The 21,593-nt window shown below is 41.5% G+C and overlaps 1 protein-coding gene and 1 long non-coding RNA gene across 8 annotated transcripts in view; one reads left to right on the top strand and one right to left on the bottom strand.

Annotated features, from left to right (window-relative positions):
* The window catches only part of LOC135205437 (uncharacterized), a 222,642-nt gene that overhangs the window by 150,514 nt on the left and 50,535 nt on the right, over positions 1-21,593 (top strand). The window contains exon 4 of one of the 3 annotated variants that reach the window (XR_010312533.1): positions 389-990. The exons of the other annotated variants lie outside the window; for them this stretch is intronic. This is a non-coding gene — a long non-coding RNA (uncharacterized LOC135205437). Of the gene's footprint in view, positions 1-388; positions 991-21,593 lie in introns of those variants that run through there. 3 annotated transcript variants of the gene reach the window in all.
* Positions 13,084-21,593, bottom strand: part of LOC135205436 (kinase suppressor of Ras 2-like) — a 174,351-nt gene continuing 165,841 nt past the window's right edge. For all 5 annotated transcript variants that reach the window (XM_064236015.1, XM_064236016.1, XM_064236018.1 and 2 more), the window contains one exon: positions 13,084-18,174. In XM_064236015.1, coding sequence (XP_064092085.1) covers positions 18,022-18,174 — 153 coding nt within the window. In that variant the 3' untranslated portion in view covers positions 13,084-18,021. The remainder of the gene's footprint in view (positions 18,175-21,593) is intronic.

Raw genomic sequence — 21,593 nt, 5'->3', positions numbered from 1 at the left:
GGATTTCAGTCTTCTTTTCCTCCAAGTTTTTACAAAACCCATGAGTTATTGAAAAGCCTTTGTAAGTAAAGAAATTTTTTATACTATTCTTAGAGTGAATTGATTAGCTTTAAATTCCTGTTGTAAGGAAAGGGAATGCAAAATTTACTCACTGTCAAGAAATTGAGATAAATATTTATTGGATATACATTTGGATTTTCATGTGAACACCGCAGAAAAGTCATTTTATTCAATGGAATTACAAACATCATTACTCAAATGTTTACTCTTGACCCAAATCTTACCCTTGTGTATCTAGATACATGTCAAACTTACATGTATCGCAGTCAGTCATTATCTCTTCAGTAATTTGATAGGGTATGTATATTGATTTCCATCATTCTTGCAGTGGCTGTTTACACTTCATTTGTTCAGGAGCAAACATCCAAAACAGCAGGAACTCTTTGTACAGGGAGTCTATTCTTAGACCAGCAGCTATCAAAGCAATTTTTTTCCAAGCAACAAGAACGAAGTAATCAATACTGTTCAAATAAGAGCAATGCACATTACAATAATTTTTCTTTATATTTACGGATTTCGCAGAAAGTAATTTTCAGTGCTTCATGAATGAAAGAGAGGAACATTTGAAATTGGAAGTGATTAACCTAACGAATAAGTAAAAACAAATTCGAAGCATTACTACAAAAGCATTATGTTTGTGGTGCTCGTTTTCTTTTTTATAAAGTCATATTTGCAGATTTTATCTTTAGCACAGGGAGGAGTCACTGGATGAATCTGGGATGCGTCATGAGGGCACTTTTTTCGAATTCCATGTTAATTAGTAGGATCTGTAAGTGAATAATGGAAACTTGGTACCAATTCTATACTAATCAGCAGGATGTTTCAGTTAACAACTTTCTATCTTAGGAATGCAAAGGACCAGTGTAGAACACGGAGAGAATTTATTTGTTGCTTGTTGAGATAGTATACAGTAAAGGCCATACTTGCTGAAGACAATGATTTCTTATTTAATAAGATCATGTTCCTAAGTAAAATCAGTTTTCTAAATAAAGTGCAATTTCTTTCTTTTTTTTCAGGATTAATTCCTGAAAACCAGCCCAAGAAGAGGGTTGTCCATAAAATAAGATTCCCAAAGGTATTTCACAATGAAAAACTTGTTTATTGGCAATGAATAATACATTTTTTTCAACATAATCGCTGTTGAGATCTTGCATTTTTGCATGCAGTGTACCATCTTCTTTATGCCTGAATCGTAGAACTCTCCCGCCGCGCCGCGAAGATAGCTTAAAACCTCTTCTTTTAGCTTTTCTCCGGTTCTGAAACACGTCCCACCCAGGTGTTTCTTCAATTCAGGGAAGAGATGGCATACCCTAAATGGCCTGTCAAAATGCAGGTTTTGCTGTCATCAAGGATCATTTCGCAGAGCTCCCTAACTGTCACCCTTCGATCTTTCAGCATTGTTTCTTCCACTTTCGCAATCGTTTTGTCCGAAATCATGGCCATCCAGAAAGCTGTTCGTCATGGACGTCTGTACGACGGTCTTTGAATTCTCTGCACGTGTTGTATGCTCATACACTTTTCTTCATAGACTTCACACAGTTGGGAATGAATGTCCACCAGCACTGTTTTTTGAACACAAAAAACGAATCAAAGAGCATAATTCGCACCTGGCAAGAGAAGCAAGTGGGACCTCCATCTCTAAAGTCTGGCAAGCCAAGACTGACCGTCGGAGACAGCTCGCCAGGGGGCCACTGGGAGAGAGGGGGGGAAAAAAAAAAATAAAAAAAAAAAAAACCAAGCTACATGCCAGTGTCGCCGGATCCTGTGTAACAGCATTCTTCACGACTTCAGCTCCTTGGGAACCTTATTTTATGGATCATCAAGTTATATATATATATAATATATATATCTATATATAAAATCTATATATATATATATAGATATATATATTATATATATATTTATATAAATGTATAATCTATATTATATAAATTCTATTATATATAATATCTAATATATTACATCTATATATTATATTATAGATATAGATATAAAGTATATATAAATATATATATATATATATATATATATATAGATAGCTATTATATATAATTAATGTATTATGTATATATATAATATAATATATATATAGATATATATATAAATATATATATATTATTATTAGTATTGTATTGTATAATATATATCTTACACGTATATTAAAAAGAAAATATTAATTCAGCCAGACCTCTGAGTTTAATAAAGCCTCTTCTTGGGCTGGTTTTCAGGAATTAATCCTGAAAAAGAGAAAGAAATTACACTCCATTTAGAAAACTGGTTTTACTTAGGAACATGATCTTATTAAATAAGAAATCATTGTCTTCAGCAAGTATGGCCTTTAATGTTGGGGTTCGAAAATAAATGCTTCTTTATTGGTTCCGAATTAGACATTCAACCAATAAGTCTTGGGCAGTCACTGGTGTTTAGCATTGGGTCTCACTGTGGATTTGACATTAAATGACCAGGTGATCATATACATAGTCTTGTTTACATAACTTTTTCGGCTCTTTCTTTTTGAGACGATGATATCCATGAATGTACTTCAGTTTTTATATTTCTCAGTTTATTTGTAGTCAGGCACTGATGTCCAGTCTGTTTGCCAGTCTTGATATATTAAAGGCTTAATAGATGTTACCCAGTCTGATACTGGGGCATGTGTAATTTTTTATGGAATAGTGCAAGTTAATTTGGCAGCTGCATATGCTGTTTTGTTTCCACATGTGCTGGAATCCAACATATTTTTATTAATACAGTTGTTATTGAATAAGTTGATGGAATTTTATTTGGATTTCTTGTACAAGATGATTTGGAGTTTTATATTTGTTTATAGCATCGATAGCACTTCATGAGTCACAGAAAATTATGGAGGATATTGCTTTCTTCTTAGATATTATGTCTAGTGCTATTCGTATGGCTGAGTTCTGTAGTATATACTGATGATATTAGGGGAAGATTTGTTTTGATTAACTTATTTTTATTTAATTTGTCCTTTGAGAATGCTGAAGCTCCTACTCCAGTGTTGTTTTTTTATCCATCTGTATAAATCATTAATTTATCTCCTTCACTTCTGGTGTGTTCCAACGCGTGTTGGCGATACATCTATGTTTTGTCATATTTCTTTTTAGATATTACAGATCAGTACAAAATTTTTATTTGTTTCAAAGTCCAGAGTGGTGGGAGTTCTATTGTTGGATGGACAATTGGTGTAATATTATGTGAATTCATTAAATATTTGGTTATTTCTGGGAAAGAGCTAGCACTGTGGTTTTCAAATCTTTTGATTATAATTCAGAAAGCAGGTAGAAGTGGGAGATGTTCCTGCTTGAAGGGAAAGGCCCCTACGCATAGTTATCAAGTTGCGGTGATATTTTAGGGGTAATATACCTGCGTCTGTAACAGGGAGTTGATTGGGGATGATCAAAATGCTCCTGTACACAATCGTATTCGTTCATGATGTAATGCATTTAGTGTTTTTAATGTTTCTGAGGTGGAAGAATATTTTGTCATTATAGAAGATAATTGGAGGCATGGAAAGCATTAGAAGATGAAGGAGTGGATATACTGTACAATCTTATGATAAAGATCCTTGAGCTGGAAAAGATACCAAATGAGTGGCGTGGGAGTATATTGATCCTAATTTTTAAAGGTAAAGGCAATGTCCAAGAGTGTGGTAATTATAGGAGTATTAAATTGATGTCCCACACTTTGAAGGTATCGGAAAGGATGATAGATATCAGACTGAGAGAAGAAGGGAAGGGGAACAACAGTTGGTATATTTTGTCTGAGGCATCTAATGGAGAAATTCAGGGAAAAGCAAAGGGACCTACATATGGTATTCATTGACCTTGAAAAGGCTTATGACCGAGTCCCGAGACAAGAGGTATGGAGGGGTCTGAGGGAGAAGATGGTGCCAGAGAAGTATGTGCAATTGATACAAAAGATGTACCAGAATGTATTTACCAGGGTGAGGAGCAGTGTTGGGGAGACAGAGGGTTTTGAGGTGAGAGTAGGATTACACCAGGGGTCGGCTCTGAGCCCATTTATCTTTAACAGTGATGGACGTTATAATAGAGGAAGTAAGGGAGGCAGTACCATGGAACATATTGTATGCGGATGATATTGTTCTGTGCACAGAGAGCAGGGAAGATCTGGAAATGAAATTGGAAAGATGGAGACAAGTACTGGATGACAGAGGAATGAGAATAAGTAGATCTAAGATAGAATATATGTGTACCACCAATGAGGGGGATGATATAGAAGGTATTCAGCTCGGTGGAGAATAAATAAAGAGACTTGATAAGTTTAAGTATTTGGGATCCTTTGTTAATGCTGGAGGAAGTATGGAAGAAGAAGTAAAACTTTGGGTACAGGCAGGCTGGAAAAACTGGAGAGCGGCCTCTGGAGTTCTTTGTGACAAAAGAGTACCGCTGAGATTAAAAGGAAAATTTCACAAGACAGTGGTATGAACAGCAATGCTGTATGGTACGGAAACAGCAAGCATGAGAAAGACAGAGGAGAAGATGGGTGTGGCCAAAATGAGAATGCTTAGGTGGATGTCTGGGGTGACGAGAGGATAGGATCAGAAATGACTACATAAGGGGGTCGACTAATGTGATGGAAATATCAAAGAAAGTGCAGGAGGGGAGGATGAGATGGCATGGACACCTGTTGAGGAGGGATGAGGACCACACTGGGAGACACTATGGGGATAGAGGTTCAAGGAAGAAGAAGAGGGAGACCAAGAAAGAGATGGAAGGACTGTGTGAAAGGAGACTTACATGAGAAGGGAATTGATGAGGCAGAAACGCAGGATAGAAATAGATGGAAATGGTTCATCCGGAACGGCGGCCCCATATAAACATGGGAACCAGCTGGGGGAAGAAGATAAAAGATAATTGCAGCACTTCCTCGGCCCTGAAGAAGTTTCCTGCTTCGAAGGGAGCCAGAGGAATGACCCAGCCTTACTCCTCTTCCAAAGACGAGTCTTCTAGCCCCTTTCAGAACGACTTCCAATTAGGACAAAGAAGGAAAGGTACGAAGAACAAGGGGAAACGTTAGGGCTGGTGTCCCCCCCCCCCCCCCAGCTGTTGCCATTGGTGGGGGGGTGGGGTCCTATCGAGCCATTGGGCAACTTGCAGGGATACAGAGCAGAGACCTGTGTAGTAGATGTCGTTTGGGAGGGCTATCTGCTCCCCTTCGAGTTCTCGCCACCCCTCATCAACCACCCAGTCTGGCTTCTGTCCTACGTAATGGGATCTGCGAGACACCGGGCATTACTGCAGGAAGTACAAGCAATGCTGAACGAGCACTATCGAAGTCGTGTCAGACGGGTCTCCGGGCTTTTACAGCCGAATCTTTTGGGAGATCGCAGACCTTTCTCCCCTGAACCGGTTCGTTTGCCAGACTTGATTCAAGATGGAAACAGCACGATCAGTGTTGGCATCCATCAAGGAGAATTTCATGCTTACGGTGGACCTAAAGGATGTGTATTTTCAAATACCCATCCACCGGTCATCCTGCAAGTACCTCCACTTTGTTCTTGGGGAAACGATCTACCAGTTCAAGGCACTATGCTTCGAACTGTCGACCGCTCCCCAGGTGTTTACGAGAATATTCAACCTGGTCTCGGCTTGGGCACATTCGAACGGGATATGTCTCATATGGTATCTTGACGATTGGCTGGTCATGGCGAGCTCCTGCTTGCAGTTGCTACAGGACAGGGATTGACTTCTCAAGTTTTGTCAGAATCTAGGGATCCTGATAAACCCGGAGAAATTTGATCTCGAACCCAAGCAGAAGACATTGTACCTGGGCATGCTGATAGATATGGTAGCAGCAAGAGTCTTCCCCTCGGACTCTCGTATCAGCAAGTTCAGAGAGGTAGCACAGCTGTTCCAGTCAATACAGGAACAACCTGCTCGACTTGGGCAAGTCATGATTAGTCACCTGTCATCCATGGAGAAGCTGGTGACTTTGGCAAGTCATGATCGGTCACCTGTCATCCATGGGGAACTTTTGGTCCCAGTCACGAGATACTCAGGGTCTCCTTGTTCCTCTCTCACAGGAGATAAGGGAGGACCTGGATTGGTGGCTGGATGACAGGAACCTCACGATAGGAGTGGATCTGATCACTCCCCCTCTGGACATGCTCCTGTTCTCAGATGCATTGAACGAGGGATAGGACGCACACCTGGAAGAGTTACTGATTGTGGGAGTGTGGAACGATCACGACAAGCACCTTCACATCAACGTTCTCGAACTCAAGGCAGCCTTCCTGGCTCTCCAGGAGCTCCGGGAACAAGTGATGGGACACTCCATGGTGTTGATGAGCAACAGCACCTCGGTAGTGGCATATATCAACAAGGGGGACTTGTCTCTGTCGAGCTCCACAGGTTGACAATGCAGGTGCACAAGTGGGCAGTGACTCACTCAGTGGAGCTGTCACCCAGGTATATCCTGGGCAAGAGGGATGTAGTGGCAGACAAGCTCAGCCGCCAGAATCAGGTGGTAGGAACCGAGTGGAAATCTTCTGCTCAGTTGTACTGGACTCATGGGCAGCGGCGGAGGACGCGTTCCAACATCCATGGGACAACCTGGAAGCGTACGCCTTTCCCCCATTCTGGCTGATTCAAGCCGTACTCAACAGGGTGTGGATCACACAGAATTTACAGATGATTCTGGTGGCACCAAAGTGGCCTCAGGCCATTTGATATCCTGACCTTCTGGCCCATGGCAGAACCTGCTGTCTCAGTATAGCGGTACCATCAAGCAGTCGAGTCCCTGTGTCTTCACGCTTGGAGGTTATCCACCATCTCTTACAAGTGAGAGGTTTTTTGCGTTGAGCAGTGACAGAGATGGCTGGATACCTCAGGAAATCCTCTGCAGCTGTTTACCAGGGAAAGTGGGCTGTCTTCTGTGGTTGGTGTCTTAGACGAGGTATCTCTTCGGTCGGAGCCACTAGGAAGTCCGCGACCTCCTAGTCTACCTTTGTTGAGAGAAGCTCCTCTCTGTTTCAGTGGTAAAGGGCTATAGGGTGGCCTTGACCTTAGTCCTCAAGCTGAAGGGGAAAGATATCTCGTCTTCCTTTGAGATTTCTCTCCTCATAAGGAGTGTCGAGAGGTCTTACCCACCCAGGGATCTCAGGCCTCCTGCGTGGGATGTGACTCATACTGCAGCGCGTGACTTGTGCCCTGTACGAGCCACTTCAAGAGTCGTCAGACAGGGATCTGACCCTCAAGACCGTCTTCCTGCTGGCCCTGGCATTGGCGAAGAGAGTAGGCGAACTCATGGACTGTCCTTCGACATTAAACACACAAGAGGTTGGGGATCGCTTTCACTAGAATTTGTCCCGGAATTCATAGTGAAGACTCAGAATCCTTCAGTCCCTGAGGCTAGATTTGAGTCTTTCTCCATCCTCACCCACAGTGACTTTTTTTATAATGACCCAGACGAGATGCTTCTCTGTCCAGTTAGAGCACTAGGGCGCTACCTGAAGAGGACTCAGCATCTTCGGCCCGAGTGTCGACAACTCTTCGTTAGCACCGGAGGTTCCAAGAAGGAGGTGTCCAAGAACACGGTCTCTTTCTGGCTTTGAGAGATGATCAGGAAGGCGTACTCTGCTGCAGGCAACGACACTGTACCCTTCGTCTGAGAGCTCACGAGGTCGGGCATTGCCCCGTCCCTCGCGTTCCTGGAAGAACCTGTCAGTTCAACAGGTTTTGAAGGTGGGGGTCTGGGAACGCCAACTACCTTCACCTCTCATTACCTACTGGATATTGCCCACAGGTCCTTGGACACTTTTTCCTTGAGACCAGTGGTGGCTGCTCAACAAGTTGTGTAGCTTACCCAGCTCCTCTAACAGGACAGGTTAGCATCTGGTCTCGTTGTGTGGTATGATTGAGTATGAATGCAGAGTGACTGGCTCTTCTTCATCCCTTTCATCCTACTCTTTCCCTTCGGGCAGAGAGTACACGGTCCGTTACTTGCTGGACCGGACACAGATGCAGGTAAGAAGCACATATCTGCCCCATTTCCCTTGCAAGATGGGAAAGGGGACTCTGACATAAGACAAACCCATTGCTTTGTTTTTGCCTTATGGTCTCCGACATTTGGTTCTTCACTTTCCCTTAAGTGCGAATTACCTTTCGCTCTTTAAGGAAAAACCCAGAAGACTGCCTCTGATCACGTAGTTCTATAACTCCAATCAGAGGTAATTGGCAGGTTCCTCTCCATTGCTCTAAGACCGGGAGAAGAGCCAAGGTAGGCTGAACGAACGCCAGTCAGTTCCTGGAGCTCACTCAGATTCCTCCCACCAATCAGTGTCTTCATATTGTAAAGGATTGACGGTTTGTATACTGTGTAGGAACAAATCACAATTTTTTAAAGTAAATTGTATTTTTCCTAACTATACAAACCTACATAGGTCCTTTACCCATACTGCCCACCTCAGGCCACCCCTCAATCTGCTACCTGGGTCGAAAGCAAATTGAGCGCTCAACTCCGGTCTTGGCATAACCAACGACTGGACGGTAGTTAACTACAGTGCTGTCTTGTTTGAAAATTCAGTGGCCACATCCAGGCTTCGCCTAAAATAATTCCTATTGTAAAGGACCTAGCAAGTTACTTTAAAAAATTGTGATTTTGCTATGGTTTGTTTGTATGGTGTTTTAACGGTGCACGGAACCAGTGGTTATTCAGCAACGGGACCAACGGCTTTACGTGACTTCCGAACCACATCGAGAGTGAACTTCTATCACCAGAAATTCACTTCTCTCACTCCTCAATGGAATGGCCGAGAATCGAACCCGCGACCACTGAGGTGAGAAGCAAACACCAAACCAACCACGCCACTGAGGCGCTATGGGGGCTAGTCTTTGCATCATTTAAAATGATATTTTATCATGGCCTGGGGTCAATGGGCTACGTGAATTTAGAGCATTATCTAATTCATCCATATTAAATGTATAATTATAATCCCAATCTTCAATAGTTTCAAAATTCAGTATGGTGTCTTTTCCTTGTATTCTTATATTTTGAAAATGTTCATTTGAATTGGAGTAGGCACTTATGTTTTCAAAGTGTTTCCCTATTATATTTGATATTTCATAAGGGTCATGATATAATTTTCCATTTTAATTTACTGCACTTCTTGGGTGTCATATATTTTCCGTTTATTTTCCTTATTTTTTGGGGAAATATCTTTCATAGATGTATGTATTTGTTGACAAACTTGATACATAATTTTTCCATGATGATATTTTCTCGGATATTACAATTTTTTGGAATTTGGCATTAGTATATTTATAATATGGATTAATTGGTTATGTTGATTACTACATACTATTTTGTTTAGAATGTTTGTATTGTAGGACAATTTGTTAAGGGTTTTGAGTTGTGTTTTAAGTCTGCCAAGATTTCAACTTATACTGTGTTGATTTTACTTAAAAGTTAAGGTTAGAGACCACCATGGGACAGGTTTTTTTTTGGGATGTGGTTTGTTTTAGGCAGGAAGTCCCCATTTATCGGTGGGGTCCTGATAAGCAAAAACCGGCGTTAATCAAAACACTTATTTGTTGCGCTTATAGTACCAAATAAGTTTCAGTTAATGGCGCCGATAACAGGTAAAATGTGCCCGTTAGGTGTTATTGCACCAAAACTCTATTATCTGCATCTTATGGCACCAATAACTGAAACCTGACCAGTTATGGTGCCATAAATCGCTGATTTTATGGTGCTAGACAAGTGCCATAAAACTAGATCGCCAATAACCGGGGACTGGCTTCTGCTTTTATTGGCAGCATTATGAAAATTGTAAAAAATTCATGTTGTATTGTGATTTCTGTTATGCGGAAATGGTGGTATATTTCTGTTATGTAGATTATAAATGTCTCAATCTGCTTTTTGGTCATTTAGTCAGCATAGGTCATGTTGAAATACATATTTATCTATGTTTGTTCCCGGTGTATCAGCAGGGGGGTTGCTATCCCAAGGGGACTATGAGCATTAAAATCTTTCCCTGATGTGCCTTCTCCACCATCTTCTATCAAATGCATCATCCTCCACCAAACCTCTTCTTTCCATGTATTCCTTCACTTTATCTCACCATCTAACAAATTCCTTTCAAGCCTTCTTCACTCCCACCACGTCATCCATCCTCAACACATGCCCGTACCACCTCAATCATGACTCTTATTACCTCTGTAATCTTTACTAAGCCTGCCCTTATTTTGTCATTTTCCAATCTCTCAAGCAGTGATATTCCCATAATCCACCTCAGCATTCTCATCTCTGTTCCCTCAAGCTGTACTTCTTCATTTCTTCTTAGAGCCCACGTTTCCAATCCTTACATTAACACTGATCTTATCAGTGTGTTACAGATCTTGATGTTTAGCGTGATTGGCATTTTCTTATTACCTACTATTCCACCTACCTCTCTCCACTTTCCCCATACAGCTTTTATCCTACTGTCAACTTCAGCCTCACATCCTCCCTCTTGGCTTAAAGTAGATCATAAGTATTTAAACTTTTCCACCTGTTTAATAATCAAGCCTCTTCTTTATTGCATTACTATTCTGCCTCTATCTTCCCTACTGCTTACCAAAACCTCTCTTTATTCACATTCACCTTTAAACCACCCCACTGTAAAGACTCCTGCCACTCTCCAACCCTTTCCTGTAGGTCTTCCTCATTTTCAGCAGTAATCACCAGATCATCGGTGTACAGCAACTCCCATAGCTCTTCATTTTTTCTCTTCACTTAACACATCCATGAACAGCACAAACAAAAATGGACTTCATGCTAACCCCTGGTTTTTCCAACCGCTGTCAGTACTTTTGTGCTCATTCTTTTATATATCATCTCAACCAGCCTAACAACTTCATTCCTATGCTTTCTCAAGATTTATAAATCCATCGAGATCCTCATTTCCTGTTGCTGTCTTATTATGGATATGGCATCCACCGTCCCTTTTCTGCTCGTGAATCCATAGTGCTGTTCCCTGATCTTTACAGTCTCTCACCCAGTATCTTCTCTAAAACTTTCAATCCATGCTCTGTTAGTTTATTCCCCTGTAGTTACCACAATCCATGGCATCTCCCTTCTGCTTATATATTATACACCATTGGACTCTCTTCCCAGTCCCTTGGCATTTCTTCCCCTTCCCATTTGGCTTATAATAAATCCTGCAACCATTTCTCCCCTTCTGTACCTAGGAATTTGATATAATTTCAATTTGGAACTCTGTTGGGCCTGGTGCTTTACCATACTTCATTATACCTATTAATGCTGTCCTCACTTCTATATCCTGTATCGCCATCACTGGTCCCTCTACCCTCTGTGCTCTTCCTCCCCCATCTCCTCTACCACATTTTCAGTATTTAAAAGATACTCTCTCCATCTCTTCTTAATGTCTTCATTTGTATATAGTACAATAGTTTTCCATCTCTACCCTTGATGACACCTAATTTACCCAAATCCTGTCTCTGCTGTTTCCTCAAGTTTGAAATCTTATCGATATCCTTTTCTCCTTCTCTTGTTCCTAACCTTTCATTCAATTACTCTGTTGCCCTTCCAATGGCCACACCTACCATCCTTCTTGCATCTCTTTCCTTTTCTCTGCACCCTGTGCATGCCTTACTCTCTAGTCCTTGATTGATTTTGATTTTCTTTTGATTCTTGCTCCTCTCCATTCCACTACTTTTCTCCCCTCAACACTCCTTATCCTCTGGTTCTTCCCACTAGTTCCTCTGCTTCCCTCCCACACATTTCTCTCATGTCTGTCCAGGTATTTTCCACGGTTACCCTGTCTAAATTTTACATTCCCCCTTTCCAGACAACTCTCTCAGTTGTCCTAAATTGCTAACCCTTTTCTCCTGTAAGGTCGCAAATCTTAATTCTAAGTTCCTACCTCTCATTTTAAAACCTATCACCACCTACCTATGTTGTTTAACACATACTTTTCCCAAGATCACTTTGCTTTTGTTGGCTACTCTAACCTGGATGTAATCTATTTGGCTTTGCATTCCTCCACTTTTGTAAGTTAACAATTACTTATCCAACTTCTGTAGCCATGGATTCATACGTGCCAATAACTCTGAGCCATCTCCAATATATAATCCCCATAAATAAAGGTTTTTTTTGCCACGAAGGAAAAAATGAAAAGCGAGATAGCCAAGTGGCTGCATTTGTGACCCCTGTGGTACCACTCCCATTTATCACGCCAGTAGGGGGATTCTGACGTGCGTCGCTTACAGGGGACGCCCTAGCCCAATCATATTCCCCAAAACATCTGGCATGGTTTATTGTTTGGCAGGGGGTTTTTAGAACTGCACACTGATGCTGTCATCAACCACAGTTATTGGCGGTGGGCCTAGCCTTTTACTAAGAAGACTGCAAGGCAGCAGTTTCCACAGTTATTGGCAGTGGGCCTAGCCTTTTGTTTCTAAGAAGGAAGACTCTAAGGCAGTAGTTTCAACAGTTATAGTCGGTGGGCCTAGCCTCCTACCAAAGAGTAGGACTAGAAGGCAGCACCTGCCCTTTTAGTCACCTTTTACAACATGCAGGACCTACGGTTTTAGTATTCTTACACCCCTATAGGTAGTTTTTTATGTAAATTGTTAATTAATTTTGACAGATCACTGAAATTTGAATTAAAATTTGGTTGGTTATATAAGTTAGAAATAGTGATCACATTTTTATCCAGCATATATAATTTGATAGCTGTTATCTGATATAATTGAGATGGTTTGTTGATATTTTCGTAAACCTGAAGTATATAATACACTCCTTCAATTTAAACCTTTTTAAATATAACATCCACTATCGATTACAATACATACTCTTTATGACACACTAAGATGGGTGTCAGAGAATGTCTTGAATCAGTGAACAAGAGGAACTAACTGAAATTACAAGCGTTCACTTCATGAATAGAATTTAAATAAACTTACACATATCACAAGTTTTATGCACTTGTTATTGACCCAAAAGCAGAGTCACAAAGTTAGGTATAAGATAAGCAATAAATGATAAAAAGACTTATGTATTTAATGCATAATATATATACAAACTATATTTGGTAGACATCAGTATGTACAAATAAATTAAGTATTATACATAATAATAATGGATTATGATCTAGTGATACATCTTGTAATAGAAAATAAAAAAAAATAATTATTAATAAATAAATGAACATTTGAGAGTACAGTACAGGAGTTGAGAGCCCAGTCCTGAATCACAACGATACATGGGCTATACAAGTGCGAGAGGCCTGCCCCAAGAGGGGGGAAGCAGTCAGAGAAGGCCTCACCAGTAGCAGCAAAGCCCTACCGGCAACCATTTCTGGTAATACGAAGGATGCGGGCAGTGGCAACGGAACCGTGTGGGCCACGGAAATTGCATCAGATGAAACTTAGTTTAAAAAAAAGACAAAACCAACAATGCCTCAAAAGCAAGTGTAACAATTTGGATGTATTGATGAAACATATGAAAAAATTTCTTGAACCAAGGACTGATAATTGAAGAGATCAAGTTGAAGACTTCAATTTAGTCTTCAGCTTGGTACCTATAACTGGTTAAATTTGACATTACAAAATCAGAGACCAGAAGTTTCATAGTTATATCTTGGTTAATCAACATTTTTGACAATCTGGTAAACAAATAACAATTATTCAACATAAGAAAATATATATATATAAATATATTTATACTGTACATATAAAAATCAAATCATAACAACTTGCCCAGGGATAATGTCCAAAAGAGATGGGGGATTACCTCCAATCGTTCAATAGCCCTGGGAATAAATTGACAAATTCCAAAAAGTTCTTTTTGGGGGAGATAACATTATTGAAATTTGCCAAATTTTAGCATACTTAATTTTCATTCTAAAACCACATATATCACCAAAACCTTCTTGATCTTAAAACAAATAATAACACTGTCTTATGTGATGCTTTATCCCAAGTTGGCCACTCCAGGCAATGAGACCCTCAACAGTCAATACTAGACAGCAAGATAAGTTGCACAGAAACAGCTAAGATACTCGAGATGTGAAAGTTACAGTTTCGGCATGGATACCAGAAATGCATTTGGTCACTTTCCGATAGCTGTAACATTCAATCCATATTTTTTTTTTATTTTTACTTTATATTTACTTTTTTTGGGGGGGTTTAATGTCATCTGGAGCTTCTGTAACTCCATTACAGAAGAAAAAGCTAACTCCATACATATGTAAACACCTACTACAAGGGAAAAAAAAAGAAAAAAAAAAAAGCTTTTGAATACATCGAGCAGCAAAAAGGATACAGCAACATCCCTACATTGCAAAGAACCCGTGTCTTGGTAAGGACTCAAGGTTAGGAAATGTAGGTGGAAACAAAGATCTGATTTTTCTCCCTAGACCAACATTTCAAATAACACATTTTCCCTTTCAATATTGAAAAAAAAAAAATAATAAATAAATAACTAAAAAAATTACCAGGGGTACTTATCCAACAAACTTTGAGTCATGCTCTTGAAATTTACCAAAGTCACAAACCACAATGCTCGAGAAAGTAAGGCTAAGCAATGAAATATACTGTCTACTTCACAAAACACTCCAACTCTTTTAAACTTTTGACAAAACATAAACATTAATTTTTGATATTGCAGAGACATGAAACTTGATCACAACATTTACCAGGGATGAGAAACAAAACCTTGCTGGTAAATTGTCTTAAATATGTGCAAGGTAAGTTTTAGCATACAATGGATTTAACCAATAGTTTAGACTGTCTATAGAGCTTGAGGTATGCAGTATGGTGTCACATAGATAAATGAATAACAAAATGAACAATTACTTTAATTTCTCATACACACAATTAAAGAGACAATAATGTGTGGGAAAGATTAAAAAGTACAAAAAACAAGCAAATTCAGGACACCTTTTGAAACACATGACATGGAATGATCAGAGTGGTGTACATGTGCACAAAGAGGGCAGAGGAAAAATGCAATGTAATTAAAACTGCACAGCCAAAAAAGGAATTGAGAATTTAAAAGGTATGTACACCTAACACAATGTTAAATGAATAAAGAATAACAACAGATGAAGATTAAAACAATGAGTACATGGAGATGTAAAAGTGGTGGCAAGACCAGCTTGGTAGACTGGTGGTCATAGAGCAACTGTACTGGATACAGAATTTCTTACGAAGCTCTATATGTGAAGAAGTATGTAAAAAAAAAATTCTCAACTACAGCCAATTCTGACAGACATTCTAAGATTTAAGTCTATTATATATATATATATATGATTCAATAATTTTCACATGAAAACTGCCACTGTCTAAAGAGCACTAGTTTCATTGTGCTCAAAACTACTGTATAATCAATCACAATGATGTCAAGTCAAGACTGGGAATTTGGGGTAACAATTCTGTAATTCATTAATGTAAGGGTGGGAGGGGTAATTTTTTCTGATATACCAATTTTTTTTCTTTGCCAAATTCTGCTTCATTTTAAAAATAATTTACTATTGTTTAACACTTGTTGATTGGTCAGAAGGAAATATTAAAGAATTATAAAAAAAAAAATTCTTTCTTTGTATGCTTAGAAACAATTTTGATGGATGGTGATGTCTATCTGTTCCATTTGTATAATTATTTATAGAGGACAAACTCGAATAATTTAATACAGCAAGAGGAACTTTTGAAATCCCAGACAAACCTCTCAGCTGTAAAGAAAAAATGAAAATTATCTGGCCATGCTGATGCATGTGTTCATCATTATCAGCAAATTTCTATCCTTCTATTGTCAAGAGGTTCTTCAGTCAGCTTCCACCAAAAAAGCACGAGACTTATGAAAACACTTAAGACAGTAGAGCAAGACACAGCCTAAACTTGGTAACTCCTATTGCCATTCAGCAACAATATCTTAAAACATTCAAGACTGAACAGCCTAAGCAGGATGATAGTGATGATAAGCAGATAGCACACGTGCAGAGAGAGAGAGAGAGAGAGAGAAAGTTAAGTATATCTTAGTTTTACCAGACCACTGAGCTGATTAACAGCTCTCCTAGGGCTGGCCCGAAGGATTAGATATTTTTATGTGGCTAGGAACCAATTAGCCACCTAGCAACGAGACCTACAGCTTATTGTGGGATCCATACCACACTATATCGAGAAATGAATTTCTATCACCAGAAATAAATTTCTCTGATTCCGCGTTGGCCGAGCCGGGATTCGAACTTCGGACCACCGGATTGGCAGCCGAGCGCAAAAACCACTCGGCCAGAGAGAGAGAGAGAGAGAGAGAGAGAGAGAGAGAGAGAGAGAGAGAGAGAGAGAGAGAGAGAGAGAGTTACCAAGATTACACTGTTTTACATATATTACAAACAGGACAAGAACACAGCAAAACTGGACTTTCCAGAGTGCATAACAGTTTCAGTAGCCTTTACAGGCTATTTTATCAACCTTGCTTATCATAATGACTCAGTTTTATTTTATCACTTGCTCAACATAATGCACATGTAGAAAGACTAAGAAAATAAGTTAATTACAAAGAAGTGACTGTCTAACAAAATGCTGACACAGAAAGTACAGCTGATGAAAAGAATCATAACACTGCTGTAATTTCAGATATATTACAGTACCAGTACTGGCACTACAATAAATTCAAAGAGATGACTAATTTTGAAATGATTACTACTAGTGTCAGTAGTAACACCTTCAAATTAATTACTTTCGTCAACCCGTATTCTTTGCGTTTAATCCATGTCACTACCTTGCATGCAATACAATGGAGAATTCTCGCATGGTTTGTGACAAACTCTACTTTTAGTATGTAATAGCCAAGTTTTAGTCTTTTAAAAATGGCAGGCATTTTAGCCGAATGATGATAATATTTCAACACGATGGTAATTTACTGTTCATCTCACATCTAAAACATATATATAAATATATATTTATATATATTCATGACATATGATAGTAGGCTTCTCTCTAGTGACAGCCTACACAATTTGACTAGCAACCATGAACTTGGTGTGCAAAATTCAATGAACGTAAGTGCATTTAGCCAAATTCTTAGACTACAAAGAAACTTAATTATCCTACTAGATACTAGACTATGTCGGCTACCAAAACCTAGTGTTTGTGTTAGATTTCACATAACAAATGACAATTCAGAATTAACTCATGTTACCTCACAACGCTGAATGACTTCACAGAATGGAAGCACATTGTCCATCACTGCTTGTCACAAAAGGTAGAATATAAATATAATGTTATTTATTGCAGGAAACACCCTAGTGTACATTGGTGACTAGAAAATGTTAGTGTTTGTGTCTTTACTATCCAAACACATAAATAAAACTTTTTGTTTGTATGATTACTTTAAAAACTAACCCAATTAACCATAAAAGCAAGTGCTTGTAAGGTTATAAACTAAAATGAGCATTCATATTTAATGTAAAATCATAGCACTTCCTTTCTCAACCACATATGAAGTGCCATTCATTAAAAAACAAAAAAGTGAAGAGAAACACTGTCGTGACCTTCCAAGTATTATAGTTTATCAGTTTTGAGACAGACAGCAAACTTAAAAAGGGTGGAAATGAAAACAGTTAAATATTGTAAGTCAAAAATCAAGTATTGCAAGAATGTAAATGTGAGCTTTCAAATGAACATTTAATAAAAGAGAAGTTTTGTGCATCTCCTACACACTGCGCCATCAGTGGAAAGTTAGCCTAGGCTGTATATCTCACAACAAAAGTAACTGAAGAAAAGATAAGTGTATACTGCAACATCACCCAGGCTATTCTTCCACAAACAATAAAACATGACTACCAAAATTTACGAAGAAACTATAAATGCCTGGATATAATATTGCCAGTTTGACTTAGATAATTCAATAAAGCTCCATGTTGATCACAAAAAATGAAAAATGAATGCATCATCAACATGACTGACGATGGCAAGATTAGAACACACTTTCAGCCGACCGTGACAGGTGAATGGGATGGGAGGGTGAGCGATGTAACCGTTTCTTTGGCAATCTTGTCAAGTTGGTCAACATGGTAGAGAACTCTGGTCTTTCATCTGGTCGGTAACTCCAACATGCCATTAAAATGTCCTGGAAAAAGTGAAAGTTGTTAATAATGAAACATTGGTTACTAAATGTAGGCAAGTCTTAGAGAAGAAACCAAGAAAAGAGAAATATGGGTAAGCACCACAAAAGGAACAAAGCAGTCCTAAATAACAATTTGTCAGAAAATGTATTTTTCCTAACTATACAAACCTGAGGTCCTTTAACAATAGGAAGGTACTTAGCGGCAGCTGAACCGGTCGTAAGCTTCGAACAAGGGGGTTCAGTAGTTAACTACTTGTCAGGCAGTTGGCGAGGAGAGGAGTCACTTTGCTTAGGCCCAGGAAACGCAGAGTGAGGGTTACGGGCTGCTCTGTGAGCAAGAGCCCGTGCTGACACAAGGTCAGCTAAATCAAAAACAACAACAGAGTGAGGGGTGGTATGAGGTGGGACTATATGTAACGGACAAACTTGGATTCCCTCCCTGGTCGTAAGAGCAAAAAGAGGGATCCTAGCCTCTGCCCAGCTGATCGGGTGTGCACCACAGGATCAGTGGTCAGACTTCTGGACCAGATTTGTAAGAGGGAGGCAAGTGTACCTCTTATAAATAGCAAAAGGCAAGAACTAGTTCCTACTTCAAGAGCCAAAGAAAAGTTATGGGTTTGTCTCTTGTTGGCTTCCACTCCCCGCCCCCCCTTGTCAGGAGTGGTGGATAAACACTCCTATCCTTACTGAAAGGGATAGAATGGAGCTCGGTTGTTTAGCTTACCTACATCGGCCTCCTGTTCAGCGTAGTGACGACCGCAGCCCTCTGCCCACAGGTAGAGGAGAAGAACGAAGGAGGAAGAGAAGCCAGCCACACTCTTTCACTTGTCCATTCATGCAGTCACACAAGGATGCGATGCTGTTCTGTCCGCTCGGGTGCTGGGTAGATACTACACAACTTGTTGAACAGCCACCACGGGTCCCAAGGAAAAAGTGTCCAAGGACCTGTGGGTGATATCCTGAAGGTAGAATGAAGTGAAGGTGGTCTGTTGGCCCAAACCCCTGCCTTCAGAACCTGCGCCAGGGAGAAGTTCTTGCAGAACGCAAGGGTTGGACCAATACCTCTGACTTCGTAGGCTCTCGGACGAAGGGTACGGGTGTTGTCACTACCAGCTGTCTCGTATGCCCTCCTGATCACCTCACACAGCCAGAAAGAAAGTGTGTTCTTGGAAACTTTTCTTGGTTACCCCGGAGCTAACGGAGAGGCGTCGACACTCAGGCCTGAGGCGCCGAGTTCTCTTCAGATAGTGCCGTAGCGCCCTCACAGGACGAAGCAGCATCTCATCCGCGTCATTATCAGTGAAATCCTTCAGGGAGGGGATCGTGAAGGACTCGAACCGGTCGTCAGGGACCGAAGGATTCTGAGTCTTCACTACGAAGTTCGGGACAAAATCGAGCTTCACGGATCCCCATCCCCTGGAATGCTTGACATTGAAGGAAAGACCATGAAGTTCCCCTACTCTCTTTGCTGATGCCAGGGCCAGCAAGAAGAGGGTCTTGAGGATCAGATCCCTGTCTGACAACTCTCGGAGTGGCTCGAAGGGTCTGCGAGTCAAACTCCTTAGGACGAGAGTCACATCCCACCCCGGGGGCCTGAGTTCTCTGGGTGGGCAAGACCTCTCGAAGCTCTTCACCAGGAGGGAGGTCTCGAAAGAAGAGGAGATGTCCACACCTCGCAGTTTAAGGACTAGGGCCAGGGCAACTCTGTATCCTTTAACTGCAGAGACGGAGAGGAGCTTCTCTCGGTGAAGGAAGACGAGGAAATCCGCTACCTGCTGAAGAGTGGCTCTGAGAGGAGAGAGACCCCGTCCATGACACCAACCACAGAAGACGGATCACTTCCCCTGGTAGACAGCTGCAGAGGACTGCCTGAGGTATCCAGCCATCTCCGTTGCTGTGCTGCAAGAAAAGCCTCTCGCTTGCAAGAGATGGTGGATAACAGCCAGCCGTGAAGACACAGGGACTCGACAGACCAGTGGTACCTTTCTATGTGTGGCTGGCACAAGATGTTGTGCCAGGGGTAATCTCTCTCGGCGCTTCGGCAAGCAGAGCCAGAACGTCCGGATACCAAACGGCCTGAGGTCGTTAAGGCGCCACCAGGATCATCCAAAAGTTCGCGGTGATCAGCGCCCTGCTGATCACTTTGCGAATCAAGACAGAACGGGGGGAAAGGCGTAGACAAAGAGGTTGTTCCATGGATGTTGAAGAGCATCCTCTGCAGCTGCCCATGGGTCCGGCACAACTGAGTAGAAAACCTGGATTTTTCTGTTGTGCTGGGTGGCGAACAGATCCACGACTGGACGGCCCCACAGGTTGAAGAGCCTTTCTGCCACGTCTGGATGAAGGGACCATTCGGTTCCTATCACCTGATCCAGACGGCTGAGCTTGTCGGCTACCACATTCTTCTTGCCTGGAATGTAGCGGGACCACTCGTGCACCTGCAACATCAACTGGTGCAGCGGGAGGGACACTAGGCCCCCTGCTTGTTGACGTACGCCACTACTGTGCTGTTGTCCCTTATCAACACCACCGAGTGTCGCACCAGACGGTCCCAAAACTCTTGGAGAGCGAGCAACGCTGCCTTGAGCTCCAGGACGTTGATGTGAAGGTGCTTGTTGCGATGGTCCCACACACCTGAAGTCAGCAACTCCTCCAGGTGTGCGCCCCTTCCCTCAGTCGATGCGTCCGAGAAGAGCAGCATCTTTGGGGGGTGGAGGGTGCGTGTGAGCGCGCGCACGCGAAGAGGCACTCTTCTTACAAGGTTCCCGTCGTCCAGCCACCAGGCTAGGTCCTGCCTCACCTTCTCCGTGAGGGGCACGGGGAAGAAGGGAGGGTCCCTTGCCTGTGACCAACACTCCTTTAGTCTCCAATGAAAGGACCGCAGGTGAAGGCGCCCGTGAGGGACTAGCTTCTCGAGAGACGACAGGCGACCGATCACGACCTCCCACTGCTGGGCTGGTTGCTCCTGTAGAGACAGGAACTGTCTTGCTGCCTCTCTGAACCTGCTGATCCACGAATCTGTGGGGAAGACTCGCCCTGCTACCGTGTCGATCAGCATGCCCAGGTACTTCATCCTCTGCTTGGGCTCGAGATCTGACTTCTCGTAATTCACTACGATTCCCAGATGATGGCAGAATTCGAGGAGTTGATCTCTGTCCTGCAGCAACTGCGAGCGGGAGCTCGCCAGGAGTAACCAATCGTCGAGATACCTCAAGAGACGTATCCCTACCGAGTGGGCCCAAGCTGACACCAGCGTGAACACTCGCGTGAACACCTGTGGGGCGGTTGAGAGACCGAAACAAAGTGCCCTTAATTGGTACACCGTCCCGTCGAGGATGAAGCAGAGGTACTTCCTGGAGGATTGATGGATGGGTATCTGGAAATACGCGTCCTTCAGATCCACCGAAAGCATGAAGTCATCC

This window comes from Macrobrachium nipponense, chromosome 24 (genome assembly GCF_015104395.2).
Source record: "Macrobrachium nipponense isolate FS-2020 chromosome 24, ASM1510439v2, whole genome shotgun sequence".
Taxonomy (NCBI): Eukaryota; Metazoa; Arthropoda; class Malacostraca; order Decapoda; family Palaemonidae; genus Macrobrachium; species Macrobrachium nipponense.
This window is presented reverse-complemented; position numbering and strand designations above follow the sequence as displayed.